Source organism: Trichechus manatus, unplaced genomic scaffold (assembly GCF_000243295.1).
Source record: "Trichechus manatus latirostris isolate Lorelei unplaced genomic scaffold, TriManLat1.0 scaffold00094, whole genome shotgun sequence".
Classification (NCBI taxonomy): Eukaryota; Metazoa; Chordata; class Mammalia; order Sirenia; family Trichechidae; genus Trichechus; species Trichechus manatus.
Genome location: NW_004444030.1, coordinates 7,157,808 through 7,183,078, shown reverse-complemented (window position 1 = coordinate 7,183,078; position 25,271 = coordinate 7,157,808). Strand labels below are relative to the sequence as shown.

Below are 25,271 nucleotides of genomic sequence, written 5' to 3'. Positions count from 1 at the left end.
TGGCTACACTGGAGGAAAGCACACCCAGGTCTCACATTAAAGAAGCCAAGCTGTCTGCTTCAAAGAGAAAAGGCAACATCCTGTCACAGACCATGCTCTGGCAAAAACGTAAGTGGTGTGGCCGTGGCTGCCAAGAGCCAAGTGAGCGCGGGTGAGGGCAGGGAGTTCGTCTGCCGGCTTGTAATTCAAGCGATGGTGGTGGTGATGGGGGCAACGAGGGTTGTGGGTTCCAAGCCAAGGGGGTGGGGAAGGGTGAGGTGGGTGAGATGGAGCCTGTGGAGAAACCAACCTGTAAGAGGTGATGCTCATTTTCCAGGCTGGGGGTGGGGAACGAACTAGTGTTCCAAGGTGGGACAGCTCATTGTATCTCTGCTTGTGTGTGAATCACTGTGGTGAAGAAAGGACAGTGTGTGATTCACAAAACAAGACCAACTGTGATATTGGGTTGGGGCTGGGAGGGGAAAGCCATACAGTTCTTTACACAAGTCGCTTTATTTTTATAACCAGCTACTCTGCAGCCTGTTGTTTAATTCTGTGGGTTTGTTTCTAATGGAGTTACTTACCTTTCTGCCAAAGGCTTGAGTTGTTTCTGTGAATACGTGGAGACGATGTGGAAACTTGGTTTTGTGAAGCATGTCTTCACTTGCTTCACCACGTCGTCTTTTGTCCTTCTTGTTCCTATTCTATGGCAAGGCTTGTTTGTCCCAGTGCAATATGACCTTGACTTTTATCCCTGGAGTTGAGTGGAACAATTGTGAACTTTATTTTCCATTGTGTGGGACCAAACAGTAATTTAGCAAGACCGGTGTTATTACTAACTGAAACCATACAGAGAGTATCTACAACATTGCTTTCCCGAGGTCAATTCAATGGCCTTATGAGAGTTAATCTTAGTGGAGCTCAGTTCTGTACTTCCTCAGTAAAGAAATAACACCCCAAATTTGCATTATCTTCCTTTTAAATGTACTTAGTTCTTTAAAATTCCTTTTAATTCATGCACACCCTACCGCAAGCAAATGTAATATGAGAGAATCTAGATAAATTAGGGAGTTTTTATTTATTTATTTTTTTACAAAAAGATATTCCATTGGATCCCTTTAAGTTCTGCAAAGTTAACTTCATTGATTAAAGCGTGATTATAGTCACTTTATCACCAAGTCATTGTTTCCTTCATTTCTTGTGTAAATTCTCTGGAATTGAGTTTGTTAATGGATAATACAGAGGCATGATTTCAAAATTTCTCAGACTGTGGAGTCTCATCTTTATTGGATATTGCCAAGATGCAGTTTTGTTTTTTTTTAAATAAAAAGAAATTAACTTTAATTTGATTACTTATGAAATCCTTGCAGATAATTAGGGATATTCTTGTCTATGTGTCGTGCAACCGCCACCACACAGAAAGGATGGGGCAAGACCCCAACCTGCCAGGGGCAATGGCAGCCAACCCAGTGGGTGTGCTATGTGGAGGAGGGCCAGAGCAATTGCTATAGAATCGACTCCGACTCATGACAACATCATGTGCATCAGAGTAGAACTGTGCTACATAGGGTTTTCAGAGGCTGATTTTTTGGAAGTAGATCACCAAGCCTTTCTTCTGAGGCGCCTTGGTGTGAATTCCAACCCCCTGCCTTTCAGTTAGCAGTCAAGTGCATTAACCCTTTGTACCACCCAGTGACTCCAGTGGAGCAGGGCAGGCAGCATTCCTGTCTTGGTTTACTGGAGCTGTTGAGCATCCCTACGTGCTTAAATTTAGAGATGGATCATTTGGGTTTTGTGTGGACCCTTGCAGGGAGTCCTGCTTGGACTAAGGAGCTGAGCAACTCTTAGCAAGCACTTGCCCTTCTTTAAATTCTTGTTGTTGTTGTTGTTAGTTGCTGTCAAGTCAATTCTGATCCATAGACACCTCATGTATGCAGAGTAGAATGGCTCCATAGCGTTTTCAAGGCTATGATCTTTCAGAAGCAGATGGCCAGGCCTGTATCCCGTGGCACCAGGTCCAAACTACCAACCTTTTGGCTAGCAGTCACCCAGGGCCACTGTTTTAATCCTTAGTTTTCTCACACGTAAGATAGGAGTAAAAAGAATACCTATTCTGTAGAGTTACTCTTGATTGACTAAGGTGCCATAGAAATGGTACTGAGTGCTCTGGTTCTGCTCTCACTACATGTGAGATCTGGGTTGCTTCCCTGTATTCATAAGCTGCCGTATTCTATTAGTGATCCACTACACATTTTTCCTTTAACTTCTAAGAGATGAACAGTTTTTTTTAAAAAATTAACTTTATGAAAATATTATTTATGTGCAATAAAATGCATTTACTTTAAGTATATGGTTTGATAAGCTTTGACAAATATATACATCATAGTCAAGGTATAAAACATTTCTATCACACCAGAAGATTTCATCGTGCCCCTTCCCAATAACCCCAATCCCCACGCCTGGCCCCAGTTCACCACTGAACTAGTTTCTGTCACTGCAGATTGTTTTTTTCTGTTCTGGAGTTTCTTTGATCTTTTTTTTTTCTTTTTTATTGTGGTAAATACATATGTAACAAAACATTTGACGTTTCAACAATCTTCACATGTATGGTTCAGTGACATTAATTATATTCATCATGGTGTTCAACTGTCATCATTTATGTGTTCCCAAATTAGACCATCACCCCTAACAGAAGCTCAGTGTCCTCTAAAGGAGGGTACTTCCTGCTCATACCAGGAGGCCAGTCAGATACAGCCAAACTCCCTCAACCAGAGAGACCATGATTGTAAACTCGTCAGTGGAATAACTGGGGTCAACATTTCTACACTTTCAGATGAACACAAATCAAATTTCTCTATAACTGTCCCTTGGAGTCTAAAAGGAGATTAGGAAAGGCCCAGGGGCATGCGACCCGTCCCCTTATCCTGGACACAAGTGTGTCAGCAAGGGCACCTGAGTGACTAAACCCTGTGGGAAAACCAGTAAGAACAGGGCAGCATCGTCAGCCTACTTAGAATCACCCGATGGAAGGGCAGAGTTTGAAATCAGACACCAAGAGTGCTGAAAAAGCACTTTCTTTTTTCAGAAAACACCCTCGAGGCATGAGCAGAAATGACTGTACTCTGGCGTTCTGGAAAGGGTTAAGTAAACATTCATTTTGTAAATCTGTTGCCACCTCCCAATCTGGCCCATGAGCCCAGTTTAGGGAACAAGTGTGAACATGGGCTTTGGTTAAGATCAGAGATTACTGTGACAAAGCTCAGAACTGACCAGAAGTGGAAATCTTCCAGCCTCGACGACCTATGCACGCGAGACTTGCTTGACTGGCCAGTTGGATAAAGAAGTCACTCCACCTGCACATTCTCCCCCTTGATTCTGCCCTTGGTCCTGCAGCTCCTGTATAGATGTGAAAAACTAGCATCCACCCCCAAAGAGGAAGCCCTTGTGAAGGCCAGCTAGCAGCAATGCAGTACAAACAGCATGAGCATTGGAGTGAGACGGGTCTTGGTTTGAAAGCTGGCTCTGCAATTTAATCATTTAGCCTTTTCATATTCTTAAAAATCTGAAAAACAGATTTTAATGCCTACCACACAACGTTTTTGTCAGAACTAGAGAATGTAGGTAAAGTGTGATCAAGTTTTCTGATGAGTAATGACAGTGGTGGTGAACACCTTCTCCCCCTGTGACATCTCCTGTGGACTCATCTTGAGTGATCAGGGTTATGCCCAGCTCTCTCCTGTATATCCTTTCCCACACTTCCATTATACTAGTCAAAACGCACAATCAAAATATTCTTGGGTGATAGAATCTTGCAAACGGTTTTCTAAGGATCTGCAAACTACAGCCTGTGGGCCAAATCTGACCCATTGCGTCTTTTTGTAAATAAAGTTTTGTTGGAACACAGCCACCTCTATCATTTACATATTGCCTATGGCTGCTTTCACTACAACAGCAAAGTAGATGCAACAGAGACTGAATGGCTGGCAAAACCAAAAATATTTACTATCTGTCCCTTTACCGTTTGCCTACATCTGGTCTAAAATGGTTTGGGTAGTACTTTAGGTGTATGGAGCCCTGGTGGCGCAGTGGTTAAGAGATCAGCTGCTAACAAAAACGTCGGCAGTTTGAATCCACCAGCTGCTCCTTGGAAACCCAATGGGGCGGTTCTACTCTGTCCTATAGGGTCACTATGAGTTGGGATTGACTTGACGGCAACAGATGTGATTTGGTTTTTGGGTTTAGGCATTTATTTCCTTAGTTACTCAGTATCTTGGGGTTGCACAGTAACAACTCTAATGACAGATAAAGCTTGCATAAGTAAATAAAATATAAATAACATTTAAAAAATAAAAATATTTAAAAATAAAAATCAATTGATTAAATGATTTGCACAATGTCAAAAATTGATTTGATTGACTTCTTCCTTAAAAGTGATAAAACTGTATATAATAAACTCAACACCCCTTGTTAGAAAGCGAATAAATCGAACAACTGCTTTTTATTGTTGTTTGTATTAGGGAAAGATCTACATGCTAACAGAAGGCAGGCTTGACTGATCTTCTTTGAATTGGCTGGTTGTCTTGCTGTCCCATAGACTTGGCCTTGGTGTGTCCTTGCTGTTGTGCCCAATGAGGCATCTGAGGAACAGGAGATAGTGACTATCAAATTATTATAGTATGGATGTGCCTTCATTTTCAGACAACTTGAACTGAACATCGGGGTCTCAAATTCTCATTAACATGAAACTCTGCTCTTAGGATTTAGTCTAGCGCTCCACTAAATAGCCAATCTTTTTAGGGCGGTAAAACTACATTTAGATAAGGAAAAACATATAATATACATATAATTTTTGGAACCCCATCTCTTGCATAAAGTCAGGCACACTTTGTAACAAGAAATAATTTAGGTCTGTCGGCTACCTTTTATATTTTGATTCTGTGTTACAACCGTTGCTTATTTAATGAACCTAGTAAGCATCTTTACTTCTTACCAAGTTTATCCATTGAGTTTGTGGTTTTTGCTGATAAGGACAAATGGGATAGAAAAGAGCGACACAAATTAACAGACACAGAAGGAACTGAAAGGTCATACATGCCTATTGTTGCTTCTGACTCATAGCAACCCTATATGACAGACTAGAACTGCCCCATTGGGTTTCCTAGGCTGTAATCTTTATGGGAGCAGATTGTCAGTTCTTTTCTTCTTTGAAACCGTTGCTGAGTTTCAACTGCTAACCTTTCTGTTTGCAGCTGAGCGCTTAACCATTGCGCCACCAGGGCTCTTCATATATGTCTACCAAACATTAAAAAACCAAAACCAAAACAAAACCCAGTTGCCATTGAGTTGATTCCAACTCATGGCGACCCCACGTATACTGGAGTTTAATTGGTAAAAGAGCAAATGGTTCTCAGGATAGTTTTATAATTCCTTCTCTCTGTATTTACTAAAGAAAAATGCCAGCTTTGTCCCCCTCCACACCCAATAAGTTACAGAGTCAGAGGTTTTGAAAGCTCTCTTGCAGTGAAATCTGCAAATTTATACATGGTTGTGCAGTACAAGAAAGAATCAGGGTTGTCTCTACTTGTTAGCTAAATATCTGGACATCTGACTCGCTAAACAATCCTATAAAGTTTTGCTTTTAATGTCCCCATTACAAAGTAAATATATCAGTTTTATTATTTTTTTCTCTTTGACTTCTTTCTAAAGCAGTTTGTTTTCCCCCTAAATGACGATGTGCACCAATTTCTCACTTTGAGCCAACCAAACCAAAGTTGTCTAATTTTATGATCATTAACGTTATTTTCACCTTTACTAAACACTCAGCAACACCAGTCATCTTACTTTTGTGGAGCAATTGCCCTGACAAGAATGGGCCTGCCGGGGACTGGGAGGCCTTCTCTGAAACCCTCTGGTCTTGGTTTTGTGATGCTGTGGACAAAACATTGTTCTTGCAAACAGGAGACATGGAATCTACTTTTCAATCTATAGCTGATTAGCTATGGGGCCTTAGGCAAGTCACGTAATCATGATGGATCTCAAATGTTCTACCTGTAAAATGCAACTTGCTTTTCCTGGCTAAGGGAAAGGAGACTGAAGCTGATTGAAGTTCTTTTCTAGCTGTAACTTCTCATGAGTTCTTTAAAAACTCATGGTTTTCTACCATGAGTTCTAATTTAATAGAAGGGTTCCTGCATTTGCTTAGAGGAATGGTTTTCAACCTTGCCTATGCACTGGAATGCTTTGGGGATTTTAAGAAATAACGATGCCTGGGTTCCAACCTAGAGATTCTGATTAACTGCCCTGGGAATTGGGAGTAGCAAATGTTTCCCAGGTGATTCTAATATACAGTCAAGGTTGAGAATTACTGACTTGGATGTTGAAATTGATGGCTACTAATATACCTTTGGGGAGTCCCTGGATGTCTCAGATGGTTAAGCACTTGGCTACTAACTGAAAGCTTAGCGGTTCGAATCCACCCAGAGACACCTCAGAAGAACAGGCTTGGTGATCTACTTCTGAAATACCATAGAAAGATCACTGAAAACCTTATGGAGCACAGTTCCACTCTGACACACATGGGATTGCCATGAGTTAGAATCAACTCAATGGCAACTGGTTTAATACAGCTTTGGCTCTTACACTATTATGAGAAGGACATGCTCAGTCCTTTCCCTAGTAATAAATAATAGCTATGGGGTGTTGGGTACTTATTTTGTGCCATGCAGTGTGCCAAATGTTTTGTGGATCAGTTTGGATTATGTTTGATTGCTAGTGAAGAGACCTGAAGTAACAGATGTTTAATTAAGACAGTGGTGTATTTTCTGTCACATAAAAGAAGAGTATGCTGTGCAGAGTCCCTGGTTGAGTAAACAGTTAAGCACTGGACTACTAACTGAAAGATTAGTGGTTCAGACCCACCCAGAGGTGTCTCAGAAGTAGGGCTCAGCCATTGCTTCTGAAAAGTCAAAGCCTTGAAAACTCTGTGGAGCTGTTCTACTCTGCATACATGGGGTCACCATGAGTTGGAATCTACTCAACAGCAACCAACAACAGGCTGTGCAGGACCCTGTGGGGCCTCCATGGTGCCAACAATATCCCAGGCTTCTTCTGTCTTTCTGGTCTGCTGTCCTTGGTGTGTGGCTTTTGCTGTCAAGGTTGTTCCGTGGTGTGTATTGACCACTACTGGTCCAGGATCACACCCGTGTTCCAGACAAGGAAGAAGAAGAAAAGGGAAAAGCAAAAAGATCATGCCTTCCTCTTGAGGTATCCCTCTTCCCAACATACAACTTCTGTGACCATTAATGACTGATCCTATCTGCAAGGGAGAATAGCGAAATGTTTAGAGATTAACGTAGAGACTGTTAGTAAGGAAGGAAAGGGCTGATGTTGGGTGTGGCACCGCCAATCTTTGCCACACTTTGAATGTATTATCTCATTTAATCCTCATAGAAACTCCATGAAGTAGGTTCTGGTAAGCCCAATTTCAGAGATGAGGAAACTAAAGCTTAAAGATGAGGTTAGTAACTCATCCATTCAGCTAAGTCCATCTGAGCCAGATCCGGAGTTTTGGCTTGCTAGGCTGTCCTGTCTCCCTGCCATGGTGACCTGTCTCACTCACAGGGCTCAGGAGGATTGTAAAAGCACAGGCCTTCCATGTTTAGATCAAGGATCAACGGGAAGATGCAGTGCATCAGCTAGCAGATGGCTGTTAATATCCTGAAAACTCATTTTTGATACGTGTAACTGATGTCTCAGCTTGCTTGTTGAAGAAAACAAGGTCTTTGCTTTGCTGCTGTACTGTCTCCACTGGACCCTTATCAGACATTGTAGCCTCAACCAAGGGCTCAAAGGGGAGAGTAGAAGGGGCTGGAATCTGGCCAAAATGACCCAGTGCATCTGTACTCTGGGCAGTGCTAGTGGAGAGCCTTGTGTGGCAACTCGTTCTGGGAGCAGGGCTCAGCCTACTTGACACATCCTCCATTCTGAACTTTCTAGATGTTGGAAGAGTCAGGCTGTCCCTTCACATCTGCGTGCATGTGCGTGTGTGTGTGTGTGTGTGTGTGTGTGTGTAGTTGGGATGTGGAAAGCAAGGTATAGAGAGTAGGGTTTTATTTCCAGTTAGACAATGACATCTCTTCTCTTTCTTTGTGTCTGGTGGGTTAAAGCTTAGCCTCTAGGGCAGATATATCTGAGTTTGAATCCTAGATTTATTTGTGTGATGGAGTCCTTGGGTAGTGGAAATGGTTAACACCCTCAGCTGCTAACCAAAAAGTTGAAGGTTTGAGTCTACACAGAGGCGCCTCAAATAAAGGCCTGGTGGTCTACTGAAAAATTAGTCACTGAAAACTCTAAAGAGCATAGTTCTACTCTGACACACATGAGGTTGCCATGAGTCAGGGTTGACTCAACGGCAGCTGGTTTTTATTTTGTGATGCTGGCAAGTCACTTTATCTCACTTTGCTGCCATTTCCTTATGTATACAAGGGGGATGTGGTTCTTTATGGGGCTGTGATGGGTATTTATTACTGTGCTTGGCATTGAGTAAACACTCAATAAATATTAGTTACTATTATTATTTTTCCATTCTCTCTCACTGTACCTCTGAGGACAGAGGTATGCAGGCTAATTCTAGACTATAATTTGCATGGCCTCTGAGTCCTGTATTTCTTGTGAAATGGCAGGACACAAACTTCCAGTCTTGCAACTCTTGGTGAGGCTAACGCTGATGGTTACACTGGCCATTCTGTGGCCAGACTTGGAACTTGGGCCACGAGCTCCCTACCAACTTTGTAAGGTGGATGGCAGCAAGGCCTGTACTCACTGGGGTGCCTTTATGTTTGTTTTTTTTTTAAACACATGAAATTGGACCACAATGTTTATGATCTAGCTGCAAAGAGATTGACACTTGACATATGCGAGAAATAGCACCAATGATACCGAAAACTGAAACAGCAATGTGCTGCCTTCTTTTTTTAGCAATAGTTTCATTAGTACAACTTTCTGGGAAGAGCAAGTAGCCAAAGAATTATAAACTGGAGTTGCTCTCAGACCAGGTGTTGGGATAAAAAGGACCTAATCACCGTTAAGAAAAGCTGAATTATGCTTTAATCACCTAGAATCATAAATTGAATTAAAAGAGAGGAAGTGTACAAAGATTGCTATAACTTTCCGGGACCGAGAAATGCTGGGAAGTTAGAAAAGAAAGGAGAGAGGCAAGAAAGTTGAAAATAGGAGCAAGTCTTAATGCTGGATGAAAGCAACACCAATTCAGGAAGGGAAGTTGTAGAGGGAAAATGAACTACTCATTCATCATCCCATACATGCATCCACCTAATAACTGAATTATTTCCAGCGGGGGAAATCAACAAGTGAAATTAATTACCTTCAGCAGGAGGCAGAGAAGATGGAATCTGGGAGGATGTCATGGAGCATATGGCATTGGATGTGGATCTTGAAGGATAAAGGATAATCAGACTTGCTTAGACTGTGGGGGATGAAGATGACTCTTAGGACATAAAACATTAGCATTGGGAATGACATTCAAGGATATCTAGGTTAGCGTCTACAACATTTCTGTCTTGATCCCTTTATTCAAAGCAAATCTACTGCAGAACCCCAATATAAAAGATCAAAATGGAGCAGCTTTTGGGGAATGCTCAGAGCTCTGATTGCTGAGTCCCTTACCGCCAGATTCCCCTGCCTCCTCTCTTCTTTTGGCAACTAGAGGCAACTTTACTATGTTCCAGGCTTCACTGGATCACAGTTGGACAACGCTGAGCTGCATGCATCCTTCCCTTCTTTCAGCAAGATTGCTGATAGCTGGTCACAGATCCTTGGTTTAAATCCTTCCAGGGTTAAGACTTCACTCTTAGAGAAGGATGAGTCATTGAAGCATGTTGCATTGGTCTCCACAAAGCTTTGAAATCTGTGAAGGTCAGGTTTTCAGTCTCCATGGGTCTCTTGTGAATAATAACCTCCCCTTCTCCAGTGTCCTTTGCAAAGGAATCCTCCCACATCACGAGGGCCATTGGTTAGTAAACCTGAGAATTAGCAATAAAAGCTCATCTTGATTGACCATTATGTCTCTCATCATGAATCCATTATCAGGGCTACTTTCACCCACACAGGCTGTACCCTAGGCCACCAACCAGCTTTGGGCTTGGGCAGTTGGTCTGACTCCCAAACTGATGCTGGGGTCTGAAGAGTCTTTCCTCCAAGGAAGTGGTCCTTATCTGCGGGTCTCAGGAAAAGTTTATTTCTTTCCTAAGACTCTCTTTGGTCTTGGGTATCTAAAAGTAGATGTTGCTTAAATCAAGGAATGAGCAATTGGATTTCCTTTCCTCCGGCTGCCTGACCACAGGTTTTTCATGTCCTAGATCCAGTTGGCAATTCTAGATTCTGGCTATGGGTCTTGATCTAATAGAGAAAGATATATCCGTCTCCTCTACTCCATCCCCTCACTACTGTCCTGCCTTGCTGTGGAATTTGGGTCGGCACCTGGGGTGGGTGGGGTCTCTTTTTCCATTCCCTGAACAAAAATAGGGTAGCACTGGTGATAAGCAATGGGACTGTTGGTCTCATGCTCTCAATTTAGGTCCTTTCTCCCCTTCTTTTGATGCTGCTGCTCTCAATAAGGGTGAGACTCTGGCCGTCAGACTATGCCCAATATGTCAGCCCAGAGTCTACCTTTCTGTGATAAGACTTCCCTCCCTGACCATTGCCGTGTTTTCATCCCATCTATGATGTGGACTCCCAGGTTTCTAGCCCCCTTGAAGGAATATCCACTACTACAGCCTTAGCCATGACTGTGTCCCTGTCCTACTGGAGATACATACAGGGTATTTGAGAGGCTGCATCCAAGGTCAGGACAAGGCATGTCATCTTATTCTGTCTGCCCCCAATTGCTGTCACTCAAAAATCTCCAAGGTGCTCCTTCCCAGAGTCCTCCTTTAAAACTGAAATCGGCCCCAAACCTGATCTTCTGGTGGCTTCTGAAGAAAGAAGTTCTTCTACTTAGCTCATGGTACCTTCACAAAAGGCCAATGACAGAGTTTCTGTTTCTCCTGCTCAGGCTCATTCTGTCTGCAAGTGAGGTCTTTGACCAGTCTCTACAGAATCATTGACTCCTAATCAGGGCTGTCCTACTGCTTGGGGATGCCAGGCCCAGGTGACTGAGGGATGATATCCTGGTGCATGATGAGAAAGGCTGGAGCTGTGCTTGTAGGCCCTGGGTGTATTGAGAATGGAGACATTCAGTATCATGGTGTAGCAGGATGAGGACAAGTTAGGGTCACTATACTAGGACTTTGCTGATGAGCGATGAATCATGAATGGTTGGCTGAGGTCAGAGGAGAAATAGCCATTTGTTGAGCACATATTATATACCAGGTGTTTAACTGTGTTATCCCATACAATCCCCATGATAACCTCATGATAAAGATATTATTATTCTTGTTTTACAGACGTGGAAACTGAGGCATGCACAGGTTAAATGACTTGCCAAGGGTTGCACAGGTGATAAGCAATGTAGCAGGTTTTCCAGACTAGGTCTGCCTGGCTCCCAAATTACACCACAGGGCTTCTTAATGCTAAGCATTTTAGGGGTACATTCGTACTTCTCCCCCTCTCAATTTAAATAGTTCCACCCTTAGATGGAGGTGGGTTCTGACTTCACTGAGAGTAGCTCTAGCATGGCTCAAAAACCCCTGCAAACTTGAAGCTCAGGAAGATAGACTTGAGACGCAGTACAGCACCTCAGAAGATTTCCATCTTCACATCTGAGTTCCTGAGCCATGGTGGGCTAATCAGCCAAGACAAGATAAGAGCGGCTGGTAAAATGTCCTTGGGGTTCACCCAGGGTCCCCAGGGTGTCAGATGACCCTGCTTATCTGGGGCCATTTTGAGTGACTTGGACAAGACTTATGCTTATGGTATAGGCTGAGCCTCTGACCCTAGACCAGTCTCTCTGCCTTGGTGGCAGAGCAGTCCTACTTCTTGCTGCTCCCCTCTTCACCCATCCCCTGTAGACTAGGGGCCCCTACCTTCAAGCCCTACTAAATCAGGTGGAGGTGGAAACCAGCCAAACACACTGGAACCACTTCAGTTAAGAGGCAGACGTAGCTATATTGCAGTTTGTACTTTTATGTTTGCTTGTGTGAGCATTTGATAATGTCTATATACCAAATAGACTAGGCTATAGGCTCCATGATGGCAAGGACCTGGTCTACTCTGCTCAGCAAGTACTTGTCTAACGACTGCTCTCCTGTAGTCTCCTGGTCTTATCTCCTACCCCGGGACATGGTGGAACTGAGATGGGAGTCCTTTCTGCTCTGGTGAGCCCAGTTTCTGTAAAAGGCAGGCATATGCAGCTGGTTTCTCAGGTGGACGTGTCTGCAGTCATTTCAGTCAAAAAACACCAAAAATAAAATGGTGAGGGGAATTGTCTGGGCCTCTCGGTTCTCGTCACTCCTCATGTGAGCAGGCTGCTGGTAAACTTCGCATGGACTTCTCTCTCCTCTCTCAGCTTGGTTCATAACCATCCTACTTACAAGCCTAGTCCTTGGGCAAGTCACTTTCATCTCTGAGCATCACTTTCCTCATCAGAGGGGGATATAAGTTGAGAGGAGTCACTGTGTGATCATCTGGGTGTCAATTCCAAGATGGCTATCACATCCTTTAAACTGGGATCACTCAACTCCCAGACCCCTTTGGTCTGGGGATCAGTGGTTCTAAGTCAACAACCTTCTGCAGACACTCCATATGTGCTGTAGAAACTTCCTCTGGTTCCTCTTTATCAGGGCAGTGTCCTCCAGGTCATTTTGGTCTGCTGAGGTCTGGGGAATTTGCCTCAGTGACTATGGCCCTCATTTAGCCTTTCCCAGAGGACCTGCCTATGTTTATTGAGTGAGTTCTGTAGGGACTGAAGGGAATATGCCTCTCAGAATGGGGATGAGCAGGGGAAATGCCATGGACTGTTCCTCTACCCTCCACGCCAGACCAGATCAGATCAGAGAACGTGGGGTCAAGCACCATCTTTGAGATCTCCTGATAGTGACTTCCCAGTATTCAGATCAAGACACCATGACTTCATTCCTTTTTGGCTGCCACATCAGCCTTACAAACAACATCACATTGTAATTCAGCCCAGGTTCCATGTAGGTCTATATTTTTTCTCCTCTGCCCTGAGTGTTATCCAGATTACTAGAATATATGAGCAATGTGATTATATTTCCTGGCTGCAAAGTCCTTTCAACTCAAACATCAGTGAATAGACAGCCCACATTTACATGGATGTGGGATCTCTTTGTTGGCCTACATCATTAAAAAAAAAAAAAAAGTGTAAATTGGGCGGGAAAGCCTTTCTGTAGTGTGTCAAGTCTGATCTTTGGCCAAAGCCCAAGTTCTTTCTTCCTGTTTGGAAAAAAATCAGCCATTGTCCCTGAATGGAAGGAATAAATTTGAAAACTTTGACTCAGAACTTTGCTATAAGAAGAGCACCCACATTAATGTTTCAATTAAGGATGTGAATAATCCTTTAGGTGGCCTGAGCTAAAGTTTCCCAGCACTCCTCAGCTGTCTTAGGCCATGAACACAAACAAGATTCTTTACATTAAAGCGAAAAGTGTCAGGAACTTTTATGACTTTGTTTTCAATTAGAAGCTAGGGCAAGTTGGTTAGCCCTAGGGTTGAATTCCTATTGTTCAATTATTTGTTTTTGGTTTTGCTACAAGTAAAGAGAAAATCATTTGTATTTCACCTTAGTGGGTCTGTTTCTTTCTTTGTTTCTTTTTTAAACGATACTGAAGATTCAGCAGCAAAAGAGAATAATATCTACAGTGGTTACTTGGAGCAATTGATAACGTGTCACGTCTCCTCCTGAACTGAAAGTTTTATCTTTCAAAATGGCCTTGTGTGGCTATAGCCCTGAGGTTCAACCAGTTAGTCATAAACGGAAAGGGCTTTCATTGGGTCTGATTGTCAAGATGGTTCTGGCGGGTTCCTCTTCCCTGGTTCCCTGATGATGGAAATTTATGCTGACCCACATAACCCTTAGAGCAACTTTCTTAACTGTTGTCCAACCTGCTTGCTGGACCCTGGTGGCTCACGGGAAATCTGCAAGAAGACAATGTCTGGGAGAAGGGTCTTCTTCCAGAAGAGCGCTTTGGAGCCTACCCTAGGGAATGCCTGCCTAAGAGGGCTCTTTTAAAGCCACCCTGAAGGAGAAGTTACGATGACCAGTTCCTGTGTGTCTGCTCCACTCTGAGCCATTAGGAGAGACTTACCTCCTTAGCAGGAGCCTTGGTGGTGCAGTGGTTAAGTGCTCCGCTGCTAACTGAAAGGTTGGTGATTGGAGCCCACCAACTGCTCTGAGGGAGAAAGATACGGCAGTCTGCTTCTGTAAAGATTTAAAGATTACAGCCTTGGAAACCTTATGGGACATTTCTACTCTGTCCCATAGGGTTGCTATGAATCGGAATCAACTCAACGGCAATGGGTTTATCTCCCTAGCTGAGCAGCTTCCACGATTTGCTGTGAATGTGGTTTGCAGAGGGTCATTAAATAAACAAGTACTGACAACTTTGCATATTTCCTCAGTGATATTTTATTATAGCTTCATCAAGGAGCTGGAGGACCATGTTTATTTAAATCAGTAGAATCCGTATGCTCCATTAGGTTGGGCAAAGCAAGCACAAATGCCCCAGATGGAGCCACGGTGCTGCCTGAGGTGATGGGTGACTTGTATCTGTCATGGTCTGTGGTCTCCAGCGGAAAGACAGCTGCAGGACTTTATTTTTGTGATGTGGAGCATGTCCCAGTGTGTGGTAGGGGGAACTGAAATGCGCACTGCTGACTTTTTATACCTTCAGATTTTTTGTTGCTCTTTTTGGAAAAGGGAAGCCCTCTTGGGGCCAAATTCATGTGTTTTTCTGTAAATGAGTTTATTTTTATTTTTTATCAAATCCAATTGGTGACTGACTTCCAGTGGTATGGAAGGACAATATGGCTGAACTTCTCAGCCTGAAAAAGGAGATTTTTCTCATGACTGACATTCGGATGCCCACAGGAGACTTAAAGGGCCCTCAGACCACAAGATAAATGGTGAGAAAGCTTCAGGCTTTGAGGACGTGGTAACTGACACTACCATTTTATCAGGGGGTTATTAAAATTTGGTCAACTCTATTTTGGGAAGTTGGGCTATCATCTTTTCTGCACATGCATTGTGATTTTAATCTCTTGTTTTATTTTCTTTTACTATTCTTTCATTTTTATTATTATAGTTAGCCGTTCAGGGATCCAGAAACCCTAAGGTGAGGCCATCATGATTTCAGACAAACTTCTTTTTCTCCTCAAAATCTGTATCTGTGGACTCAGTTCTCATGCTGGTGGCAGTAGGGAGAACCGTGTTTACTGTGGAATTAGAAAGGTTTGTTTTTGCTTCACACAGGATGGTGTGAAAGACACCAACTGCAAGTTGAAATACACTTGGCTGTTGGGATCCTTTGGGAAATGGCCCGAGGCATTGGACTCTGATAGTCCATGGACTCTTTGCAAAGACACCAACAAAAGCACCCTCAGTCTTGCCCGCTCACTTGGAGTCCTTAGTAGCTGGTGTGGACACGTGGGTTGGAGCTGTACATCTGCAATAGGAAGAGGTGGAGACTTAGCAACTGCTCCCCATATGGTATGGTTGTGCCAGGGCACACCTGTTGACACTGTGGGTTCCAAGGAAGTTCAGACATCAGGGAGTGATACACTCTGCTCACAGCACCTCCTCCAAGCCCTCTTTGTTCATTGATTTAAAAACAACAAGGGGCAGGAAGCCATTGCTTGACAAGCTCCTAGAAGTGCCCAGCCAGCTGCTTTCCAGCCAAGTGGGTGGGTGTATTCACTTCCTAGGAAGGAGTGAGATAGGGGAGTCTTCTAGGCCCTTCTCCAGAGGCATATATGCAAATCAGAGGGGAGATTAGCCATATAGCTGCCTTTTATCTGGTCTATGTGTGCATATGGATTGAACGCTTTTTGTTCCCCAACTGAATTAAGAGGCTGACCCCAATAATGCTTGGACTCCCAGATAACTTCTTCCTCCAAGCTTCCCCCATGCCTCAGGTTGCACTTTATGCCTAAAGGGTAGCTGAAAACCCAACTGGAGACAAGCGTAGAGTGAGTGATATGACCATGAACCATCTGAGGTGGCTATGGGTGACCATAGAATAAGTGAACAAAGTGTGGGAGGGGCAGGTGCTGTTTTCTCTGCCATGTCAGGCTACTGGGTGGTCAGTACTGGGCATCACCCCAGAGAAGAGGAATTGGCAAAAAAGAGGAACTCGTGCAGCAGTGGTGCACCCAGACAGAAGGTTAGGGAGAGTAAGAGTATGCCATTGGGAAATAGCTGAGGGAATGGAGTGTTTATCCAGACTCTACAGGGGGACCTAATAGCTGCCTTTTGATATTGGAAAAAAGGATACTATTATTAATACTAACGAAAAGATTAGTTAACATTTATTGAGAACTTCTCTGTGCCAAGCTGTATTTTAAGCACTTTACATGTACTTCTCAAATTACCCTATGAGGTGGGTACCATAATGATCGTCATTTTATAGATTAGAAACTGCAAGGGGATTATGGATGGTGAGTTTCTTTAGAAGGAAATTGCAAGGAAAATGGAGCTTGATCCACGAGGTAGGTTCAGTAGGAGAAAGAGCTTTCTGGTATAGTTCTCCAAAGGAAGGTGGAGGTGAGTGGAGAAAGGGGAGGAAAAATAACATGTGTTCAGCATCTATGACATACCCGCAATGGCCTTGGGAGCTTTCCATGTATTATTTCAGTTGATTCTCAAAACAGCTGTGTAAAATAGGAATTATTATTCCTATTTTACAGATGAGGAAATCGAGGCCCAGAGACATTAAGTAATAATCTGAGCCCTTCTCACCTGTAAGTGACAGGGCCCAGATTTGAACACAGGTATTTTTGACTCCCAAGTCCACTCTCATTGTTGCTTAGAACAAAGGTTCTCAGGCATACAGGTGGTCCTGAGCCCAGGCACCAGGCTAGCGCCTCTGATATATACTCGCATAAAAGCCAGATCTGTTGCTGTTGAGTCGATTCCAACTCATAGCGACCCTATAGGACAGAGTAGAATTGCCTCATAGGGTTTCCAAGGAGTGGCTGGTGGATTCGAACTGCTGACCGTTTGGTTAGCAGCTGAGCTCTTAACCACTGAGCCTCCAGGGCTCCGTATACTCCCATAGCAGCCTGATTTTCACAGATGGTAACAATCATCTCAAATGTAATAGGTTTTCTTTCTCCCTCGACTGCGAAATCCACGTGGGCAGTGACTACATCTATCTCATTCAGTACTGTCTTCTTATTGTCTAGGAATGTTTGAAGGAATGAATGTAAACCAGCAGAGATCCCTAATTATAATGGGAGATGGCAAAAAGAGGATAATTAATCTCCTATGGGAATGTTACAGCGAGATTCTTGTGTTGGACCAGGGATGGGTTATCAGTAGTTCTAATCCAGCAGATCCTTAAAATTATCTGAGAGATTTTTATAAATATAGATTCCTAGGCCCACATCAGACTCCCAGAGCCAGACTCTCCAAGAGGAAGGCCTGGGAATCTGTATTTTGCATCACTCCCTGGGTGAGTCTGCCGTACAGGGAGGTTAGGAAGCCCCAGCCTGGATGAATCTGTCGTAGTTATCTAGTGCTGCTCTAACAGAAATACCACAAGTGGATGGTTTTAACAAAGAGAAGTTTATTTCCTCACAGTCAAAGTAGGCTAAAAGTCCAAATTCAGGGTGTCAGCTCTCTGTCGGCCTTCTTGTCTTTGGTGTTCCCCCGGACTAGGAGCTTCTCTGTGCAGGGACCCCGGTCCAAAGGACGCGCTCTGCTTCCGGCATTGCTTTCTTGATGGTATGAGGTTCCCCTGTCTCTCTGCTCACTTCTGTCTTTTATATCTCAAGAGATTGCCTCAGGACACAGTCCAGTCTTGTAGATTGAGTCGTGCCTTACTAACACAACTGCCACCCATCCTCCCTCAAACGTCATAGAGGCAGGATTTACAACATATAGGAAAACCACACAGTACCAGGAATCGTGGCCCAGTCAAATTGATACACACATTTTTGGGGGGACATAATTCAAACCACGACAAATCTGAAGTCTAGCCTGTGGTGCTGGGGTTCTGTGACTCCACATGGTCTCTTCCTGGGCTCTTGGACAATACTCCTGTCTTCCTGCCACCTGTGCCCAAGCCTCTCTGCCTGTTGGTCTTCAAGGCCAGGCCCTGTATGTGTGTGCCTGGAGCATGGAGGGAGGCCTGGGGCAGAGTCAGACCCGGGGCCTTATCAGCTGGATATTTACTGAGCAAAGTTCAACCAGGGCCCTGCTGCGGATCCGGGATTAACAGGTACCCAAGCTTCCGGGCCTTTGATTCCGAGCCCAGGTCCTTGGGGACCCTTATCGGTGGATGATAATGGACTCTGCATATGAGTCCTGAGGGCCAGTGCTCCTTGCCTTTCCTGGCAGAGCAGGTCTGCCCCCAAGGGCCCAGGGCCCATAGGCCATGGGCTGTCAGGGTGGGCAGATGGTCACTGCCCAGCCATGGGTGCTTTGGGCTTGCTCTCCCTGGGCAAGAAGGGTCCTATGTTCAGGGTCGTATTTGAGTCTGTGTTTCGGTTTCCTGTCTTTGATTACAAAAGGCAGAAGGAACTTTCTCTCAGTAGCAAGGCTGGACACCTCCTGGTCCCAGGACACGTGGGTCATCATTAGGTATTCGTCCTATGTCCTGGGAACCACAGAGAACCTGGCAGCCACCACCCACTTCAGCCAGTCTAAAGGTCCAGAAGAGGTGGAGGGAAGAGGAATGGCTGGCACATTTTAATAATCAGCCACGCAATTAATCAACAAATAAGTTACTGAGCTTATTATGGACTTGGGAAGATATAAAGAAATAAGACACAATACATCATGTTGAGAAGTCTATAGTCTAGTTGGGAGCCTAAGAAATTTACACCAAAAAGGACAACTAACTGTTACGTGGTGTCCCTGGGTGGCATAAACAGTTAACGTTCTCAGCTGCTAACTGAAAACTTGGTGGTTCGAGTTCACCGAGAGGCGCTGCTGAAGAAAGACCTGGCAATCTACTTCAGAAAAATCAGCCACTAAAAATCCTATGTAGCACAGTTCTACTCTGACACACATGAGGTCACCTTGACTTGGAATGGACTTGATAGCAACTGGTAATTGTTACATAGCAAACTATGATAAATAACTTAAAACTTTATTGAATGCTTACTCTGTACTGGATTTTTAATTTTATTTATTGTGCTTTAGGTGAAAGTTTACAGCTCAAGTTAATTTCTTATTCAAAAATTTATACACATATTATTTTGTGATTTATGCTACATATGTAATTCACATTTGCTATGCCAGTGACTCCTCACAACATTCCTTTGATAAAGAAATTGCAGATGAAGAGGCACAGAGAGGTTCAGCAACTTGCCCAGAATCACACAGCTGGGCTGTGGCAGGGGCAGGATTTGAGCAGTGTGCCATCTGACTCAGAAGCCCTGCTCTTACCACCATCCTCTTTTACCATCTATGATAAGTACTAAACAGGTCTGGAAGTATGTGAAAGGTCGTAGGATGAAGTAAGTTCCTTGGGCTGAGTGGTCAGCCACGAGGGTCAGGCTTGTCTTGGGTCAGGAAGAATTTAGAGGCTGAGAAAAGTAAGAGGGAATTCTGATCATAGGAAATCCCAAGTCAAGATGAGGAAGTGAGAGCCTGCCAGGAATATTAAGAGAAGTATAGATACACCTTTCGGCTGGAGTCAGGGTTTATGTAGTGGTTAAGATGCAAAGGGATTGCCCTGGGTGGTGGAAATAGTTAAGTGCGTGGCTGCTCACCAAAAGGTTGGAGGTTTGAATTCACCCAGAGGTACCTTGGAAGAAAGGCCTGATGATCTTCTTCTGAAAATTCAGCCATTGTAAACCCTATGGAGCACAGTTCTGCTCTTGACACACATGGGGTTGCCATGAGTTGGAATCGACTCAACGGCAACTGGTGTGTTTGCTCTAGTGTACAAAGTAGTTAGTAAAATGGGTTAAGATCACCTTGTGGAGGACTTTTAATTCTAGACTAAGAGGTGGTCCTTAATCCTCTGGGTGGAGAGGAGCTGTGGAAAGTTCTGGGGCAGGGGAGTGAATAGATTGAGGGAAATAGTTTAGTAAGTCTGATCTGCCTTCTCAAGTGGCCCTCCATGTTCAAGCACAATTTAGTGAGCAGACAGATCCTTAAGGGGAGCGGGCACTTTGGGGTGGGGGTTTGTCTGAGAAGAGAGATGAGCACCAGTGACATTGCTTTTCATAGCCCCTGCTCCGGAGCAAGCCCCAGCCCCACCTCGGCCATACCAAGGTGTCCGCGTGAAGGAGCCTGTGAAAGAGCTGCTGAGGAGAAAACGCGGTCACGCCAGCAGCGGGGCAGCAGTCACACCTACCGCGGTGAGGAGGCTGCTGTGGCCAGTGTGTGTGTGTGTGTGTGTGTGTGCGCGCGCGCGCCAAAGGGGACCCAGCCAACTGTACTTCCTTGCTCCATGGGATACTCACGGGAGGGCATGGAAGGCAGCAAGTTGCCATGGTGATGGCTGCAAGGAGACCAGGCCTACGGTAGGACAAGTGGGAGGTCCTTTAAGTGGGACAAGGGATGTGACCTGGCTGGCTTGGTCCATTGAACAAAGCTCTTGCCAAGGCCTGAGTGAATGAATGACTCATACTTCCTGGTGCCCTGTGTGGGGCTACCCTGGGAAGAGGAAGATACCAGCTCCCTAAATGCACAGCCTTCTTGCTAAACGGAAACACAAACCCCTCTAAAGTGTAGTTGGTGATGGTTGGGGTATGTGTGGGGTGGAGTGTTTTAACAAGGGAGATTCTCACCCTACAACTTCCTGCCCTGAGGCACTCTGGGACAGGGCTAGTTGGAGATGGCTAAACAATGATCTTGGTCTCCTCTTCTTCCCTCTAGGTGGTGCTGCCCCATCAGCCCCTGGCTACTTACACCACAATGGGTAAGAGATCCTCACAGCCCTGGTCTCCTCCAGGCCCCTCATCTGGGGTGGCACCTGCAGCTCTGGAATTTCCTTCTTCCCACAGGTCCTTCCTGCCTTGACATGGAGGTCTCTGCTTCCGCAGTGACTGAGGAGGGGGCCCTGTGTGCTGGCTGGCTCTCCCAGCCTGCTCCGGCCACCCTCCAGCCTCTGGCCCCATGGACACCCTACACTGAGTATGTGTCCCATGAAGCTGTCAGCTGCCCCTACTCCGCTGACATGTATGTGCAGCCTGTGTGCCCCAGCTACACAGTTGTGGGGCCCTCCTCAGTGCTGACCTATGCCTCCCAGCCACTCATCACCAATGTCACGGTATGTCACACTACAGCAGAACAGTACCCACCCATGCTGAGGGCACCCTTTTCTAACTGGGGCTGATTCGCCTGACCCCTGATCTACCTTGCTGCTGATTCCAGGGTAGTCAGGTCATCTAAGCCCACCCTACCCTTGAGGGAGGTTGGCTTTTGTTCCCACTGACCTAAAATATCTTCCATGAAGAAGGCTTATGGCGTTCCTTGTCATGCCTTACGCTCCTTGGGCTTGGGAAGTTCAGCCTCTCTGTCCCAATTCTTGCCTGCTGATACTTGGTTCCAAGTGTAAAATTTTTAGTGATGGGGCATCTGATCAGACATGCTTGGGGCCTTTTGCCAGAGTCAAACTTTCCTTTCTATTCAAATAACCTAGGGAGTGTTGTTCATTTAGCAGTGGGATTTGAATTTACCAGAAGATGCCTAGTCTGAGCAACAGGTGACTCCCATACATCTTCTCAGAAAACTGTGCTTTTGATGGCGTCAGACCCACCTGTAGGGCAATTTTTTTGAGTTCTGCCTCTAGGGTCAGGTCAAATCCCTGTCTGTTAACTTACTAGCTATGTGACCCTGGACTAGCTACTTAGCCTCTCTGAGCCTCAATGTCTTCGATGCTAAAACGGGAATATTATTAACAAGAGGGTTGTTGTCAGGATCAAATGAGATCATGCATTTGGAGGGCTTAGCACAAACCCTCGCATACAGAAAGCACTAATAGGTGTTAGTTAGCTGTTCTGGTTGTCTCAAAGTCTGCTAACAACGTGAACCAAGGGCTGCTTTCAAGTGCCAGATAGGAAATGAAGGCCCGTCTACCCCCCACCCCCTACCCCAGGGAATGAGAGAAGAGAAATTTGATGTGAATGGTGCTTGTTTTGACCGAAAGAATGGGAATCTGACAAGTTTTCAGAGAAGAAAGGCTTATGGTTACAGCTGCATCCAGCTCCCATCCAGGAAAAAGTAGGGAGTGGTGGGTGGGGGTGGAACTGGGGCCACAGGGGTGGCCGCGGAGCCACTTTCGATGGTGGAGCTTGCTTTGCCTCCCTGTTTCCCTCGAGGGTCCAGTGGCATCCTGATGAAGCTGCCTCTTGCATCCCAAAACCAAACAGACAAAGCCTGTAGGAGCCCTCCCACTCTATGCCTACCCCACTAACCAACTGTGGGGCCGGATGATGGCAAATAGGAAAGGGTTAATGTGACACCTCTCCCAAGTAACTCATTTGCATGTCAGGGGGCTTGGCTTGTTGGGGGTGAGAGTGGAACACAGAATAGTTCCAACCATTTCATTACTAAAGATTTTTTTCATTATTTACCCTTTCATCACCCCACCCCCTGCTTTGAAAGATTTTGTGTATCAAACAAACTGTATTTATTAAGAAATAATTTATTTGTTTTGACATATTGTAAATTAATTCATCAAAGAAGGCTAGAGCTACCAATCAGCACTCCTGATCAGCAGGAGATAAGCCCTGTTATGGTGCTGGGTTGATGTGATTCTATTCCTGCGCAAAGAAACCTCCAGTTTAGTTGACCTGTATGGGTTTTTAATTCAATAACGTAGGATTTCCATTTGAATTTTTAAAATATTGGAAACAGTAAGATTTTCCCAGATTCTCTCTGATTTCAAGATACTGGGCTGGGGACCACTGGGTTAAGTGAATGGATGTGGTGGGTGGAATGCACATAGGCCTGGAAGTCAGGAGCCTGGAGGTCTCCAAGATGCCTTCCAGCTCTACCATTTTATGAATAAGCACCCTGCCACCTATAATGTGGACCAATCATATGGGTGTCACCTGGGATCTTATTAGACACGCAGAATCTCAGGCCCCACCCAAGACATCTGTTACCAGAATCTGCATTGTAACAAGATCCCCAGGAGATATAAATAAGCTCTGCCCTAAATGACTGTAGTCCCTGGGGGGTGCAAACAGTTAAGCGCTTGGCTGCTAATGGGAAGGTTGGAGGTTGGAGTCCACACAGAGACACCTGAGAAGAAATGCCTGGTGATCTACTTCCAAAAAACCGTCCACTGCAAACCCTATGGAGCACAGCTCTGCTTGGAAACACATGGCGTCGCCATGAGTCTGAGTCAACTCAACAGCAACTGGTTTGGTTTTTAAAGGACTCATAGTTTACTCTCAAGACACGGTGGCGATAGAGATTTAACAGGAGAGCTGCTGCAGTAGGCGAATTTTAGCCTCTCTCACATTATTCCATACAGAGAACTTTCTCTCCTACCTACTTTTCTTGTGAAGAGTAGTAAGAATGCAGGTCCTGTGTCTTCACAGGCTTGAGCTGAGATGGCGAGAGCAGTTGCTATGCAGGTGGGAGGAATTGTTTCTAGAGTCTTGACTCCCGGAGGCCCCTAGGATGGCAATGGGAAGTCAGCTCAGAGACAGAGGAATGTGAGGACACCAGGCAGCAGTAGGGAAGGCCAGGTTTGCCCACAATGCAGTGCTCCCCAGCCTGGGTTCAGGTCTGATGGGGCCTCCTCTGTGCAGGTTGCCACCAGAGGGGGCAGGAGGTGAGTGGAGCTGTGTTGGCCCCCAGGAACCTGGCGCTCAGGATGCCAAAGCTGCTGTGTGGAGCCAGGATCGTTCTTGTGTCTGGATGGGAATAGGGCCGCCTCTGTGACACAGCTACTGTGCTCTGTGACAGGCTAGTTGTTTAACATGCTGAATTTTCATTGATTTTAAGATGTTCATTTTTTTCATGTCTTAGTATCTCTGAAATTGGGCTCTATTTTTTTATGCATGTATCAATGAAATATGGAAAATCATCCCTAAAGTCTCTCAGCCTTATGATTTTTGTTCTACTCGTATCCTATTTTACAGATGAGAAAACTGAGGCTTCAGAGTGGGGAAGTAGCATGGGCAAGGACACATAGCTAGTAAATGAGTTAGGGATAGAGTTGAAGTTGTCTGGCTTCTTCCTTGGGGGAAATTTTGAGCAGGTAGAGGTGGAGCCCCCTAGAGTTAAAGAGCAGGAAAGGGCCAAGGTGAGGGCAAAATGGAAATAGATCCCCACGAGGACAAGGACTGGCGGGCAGGTGGATCTCCCAGGGCTGCTAACCCTTGGTCCTGTGCTTCCCCCATCGCAGACAAGAAGTGCCGCCACACCCACGGTGGGGCCTCAGCTGGAGAGTCCAGAGCACCAGGCACCCCTCACCTACTTCCCGTGGCCTCAGCCCCTTTCCACGCTGCCCACCTCCACCCTGCAGTACCAGCCTCCGGCCCCGGCCCTGCCAGGGCCCCAGTTTGTCCAGCTCCCCTTCTCCATCCCAGAGCCAGTCCTCCAGGACATGGAAGACCCCAGGAGAGCCATCAGTTCTCTGACCATCGACAAGCTGCTTTTGGAGGAAGAGGATAGTGATGCCTACCCGCTCAACCACACTCTCTCTGTGGAAGGCTTTTAGGGCTGGCTCCCACCTGGTGTCCTGTTCCCTGAAACTGGGATTTAAAAATGAGCCTGGGATTGAGCCTCAGAGTCCTATCTGTTTGGAGCAGCTGTTCCATAGCTACACTTTTCTAGCAAAAAAAACGAGAATTGTCAACTTCTTCCCTCCCTCCCTCCCGCTCCCTCTCTTCCTTTCCTCACCCCCTCCCTCCCTCCCTCCGTCCCCTCTCCCTCTCTCTCTCCCTCCTTCCCTCCCTCTATCCCCCTTTCCCTTCCCTTCACTTCCCCTTTTCTTTCCCCTTTCCCTTTCTTCCTTCTGTCCTTCCTCCCTCCCTCCCTTCCTCCCTCTTTCTTCCTGCTTCCTCCCTCCTTCTCTCCCTCCCTCTCTCTTTCTTATTTTTCCTCCTTTCTGCTCCTTTTTGGAAGAGAATTATAGGGATTATAGAGATTATATTTTATGCTAGTTGTTGCCAAATCTGGGGCC

General features: G+C 45.3%; 1 protein-coding gene across 1 annotated transcript; it reads left to right on the top strand.

Moving 5' to 3' along the window:
• POU2AF1 (POU class 2 homeobox associating factor 1) lies at positions 1 to 24,958 on the top strand. The gene is made up of 5 exons (XM_004382488.1): positions 1 to 108; positions 20,354 to 20,484; positions 21,005 to 21,047; positions 21,133 to 21,398; positions 24,492 to 24,958. Exons 1-5 carry the CDS (start codon positions 93 to 95, stop codon positions 24,804 to 24,806), a joined length of 771 nt encoding a protein of 256 aa, XP_004382545.1. The 5' UTR covers positions 1 to 92; the 3' UTR covers positions 24,807 to 24,958.
• The last annotated feature ends 313 nt before the right edge of the window (positions 24,959 to 25,271 follow it).

What these genes read in the sequence shown, in the direction of transcription:
- POU2AF1 (XM_004382488.1), top strand. An exon ending in CAGCAGTCACACCTACCGCG is followed by an intron (nt 20,485 to 21,004) that starts GTGAGGAGGCTG and finishes TCTTCCCTCTAG; the next exon opens with GTGGTGCTGCCCCATCAGCC. An exon ending in CACTCATCACCAATGTCACG is followed by an intron (nt 21,399 to 24,491) that starts GTATGTCACACT and finishes CCCCCATCGCAG; the next exon opens with ACAAGAAGTGCCGCCACACC.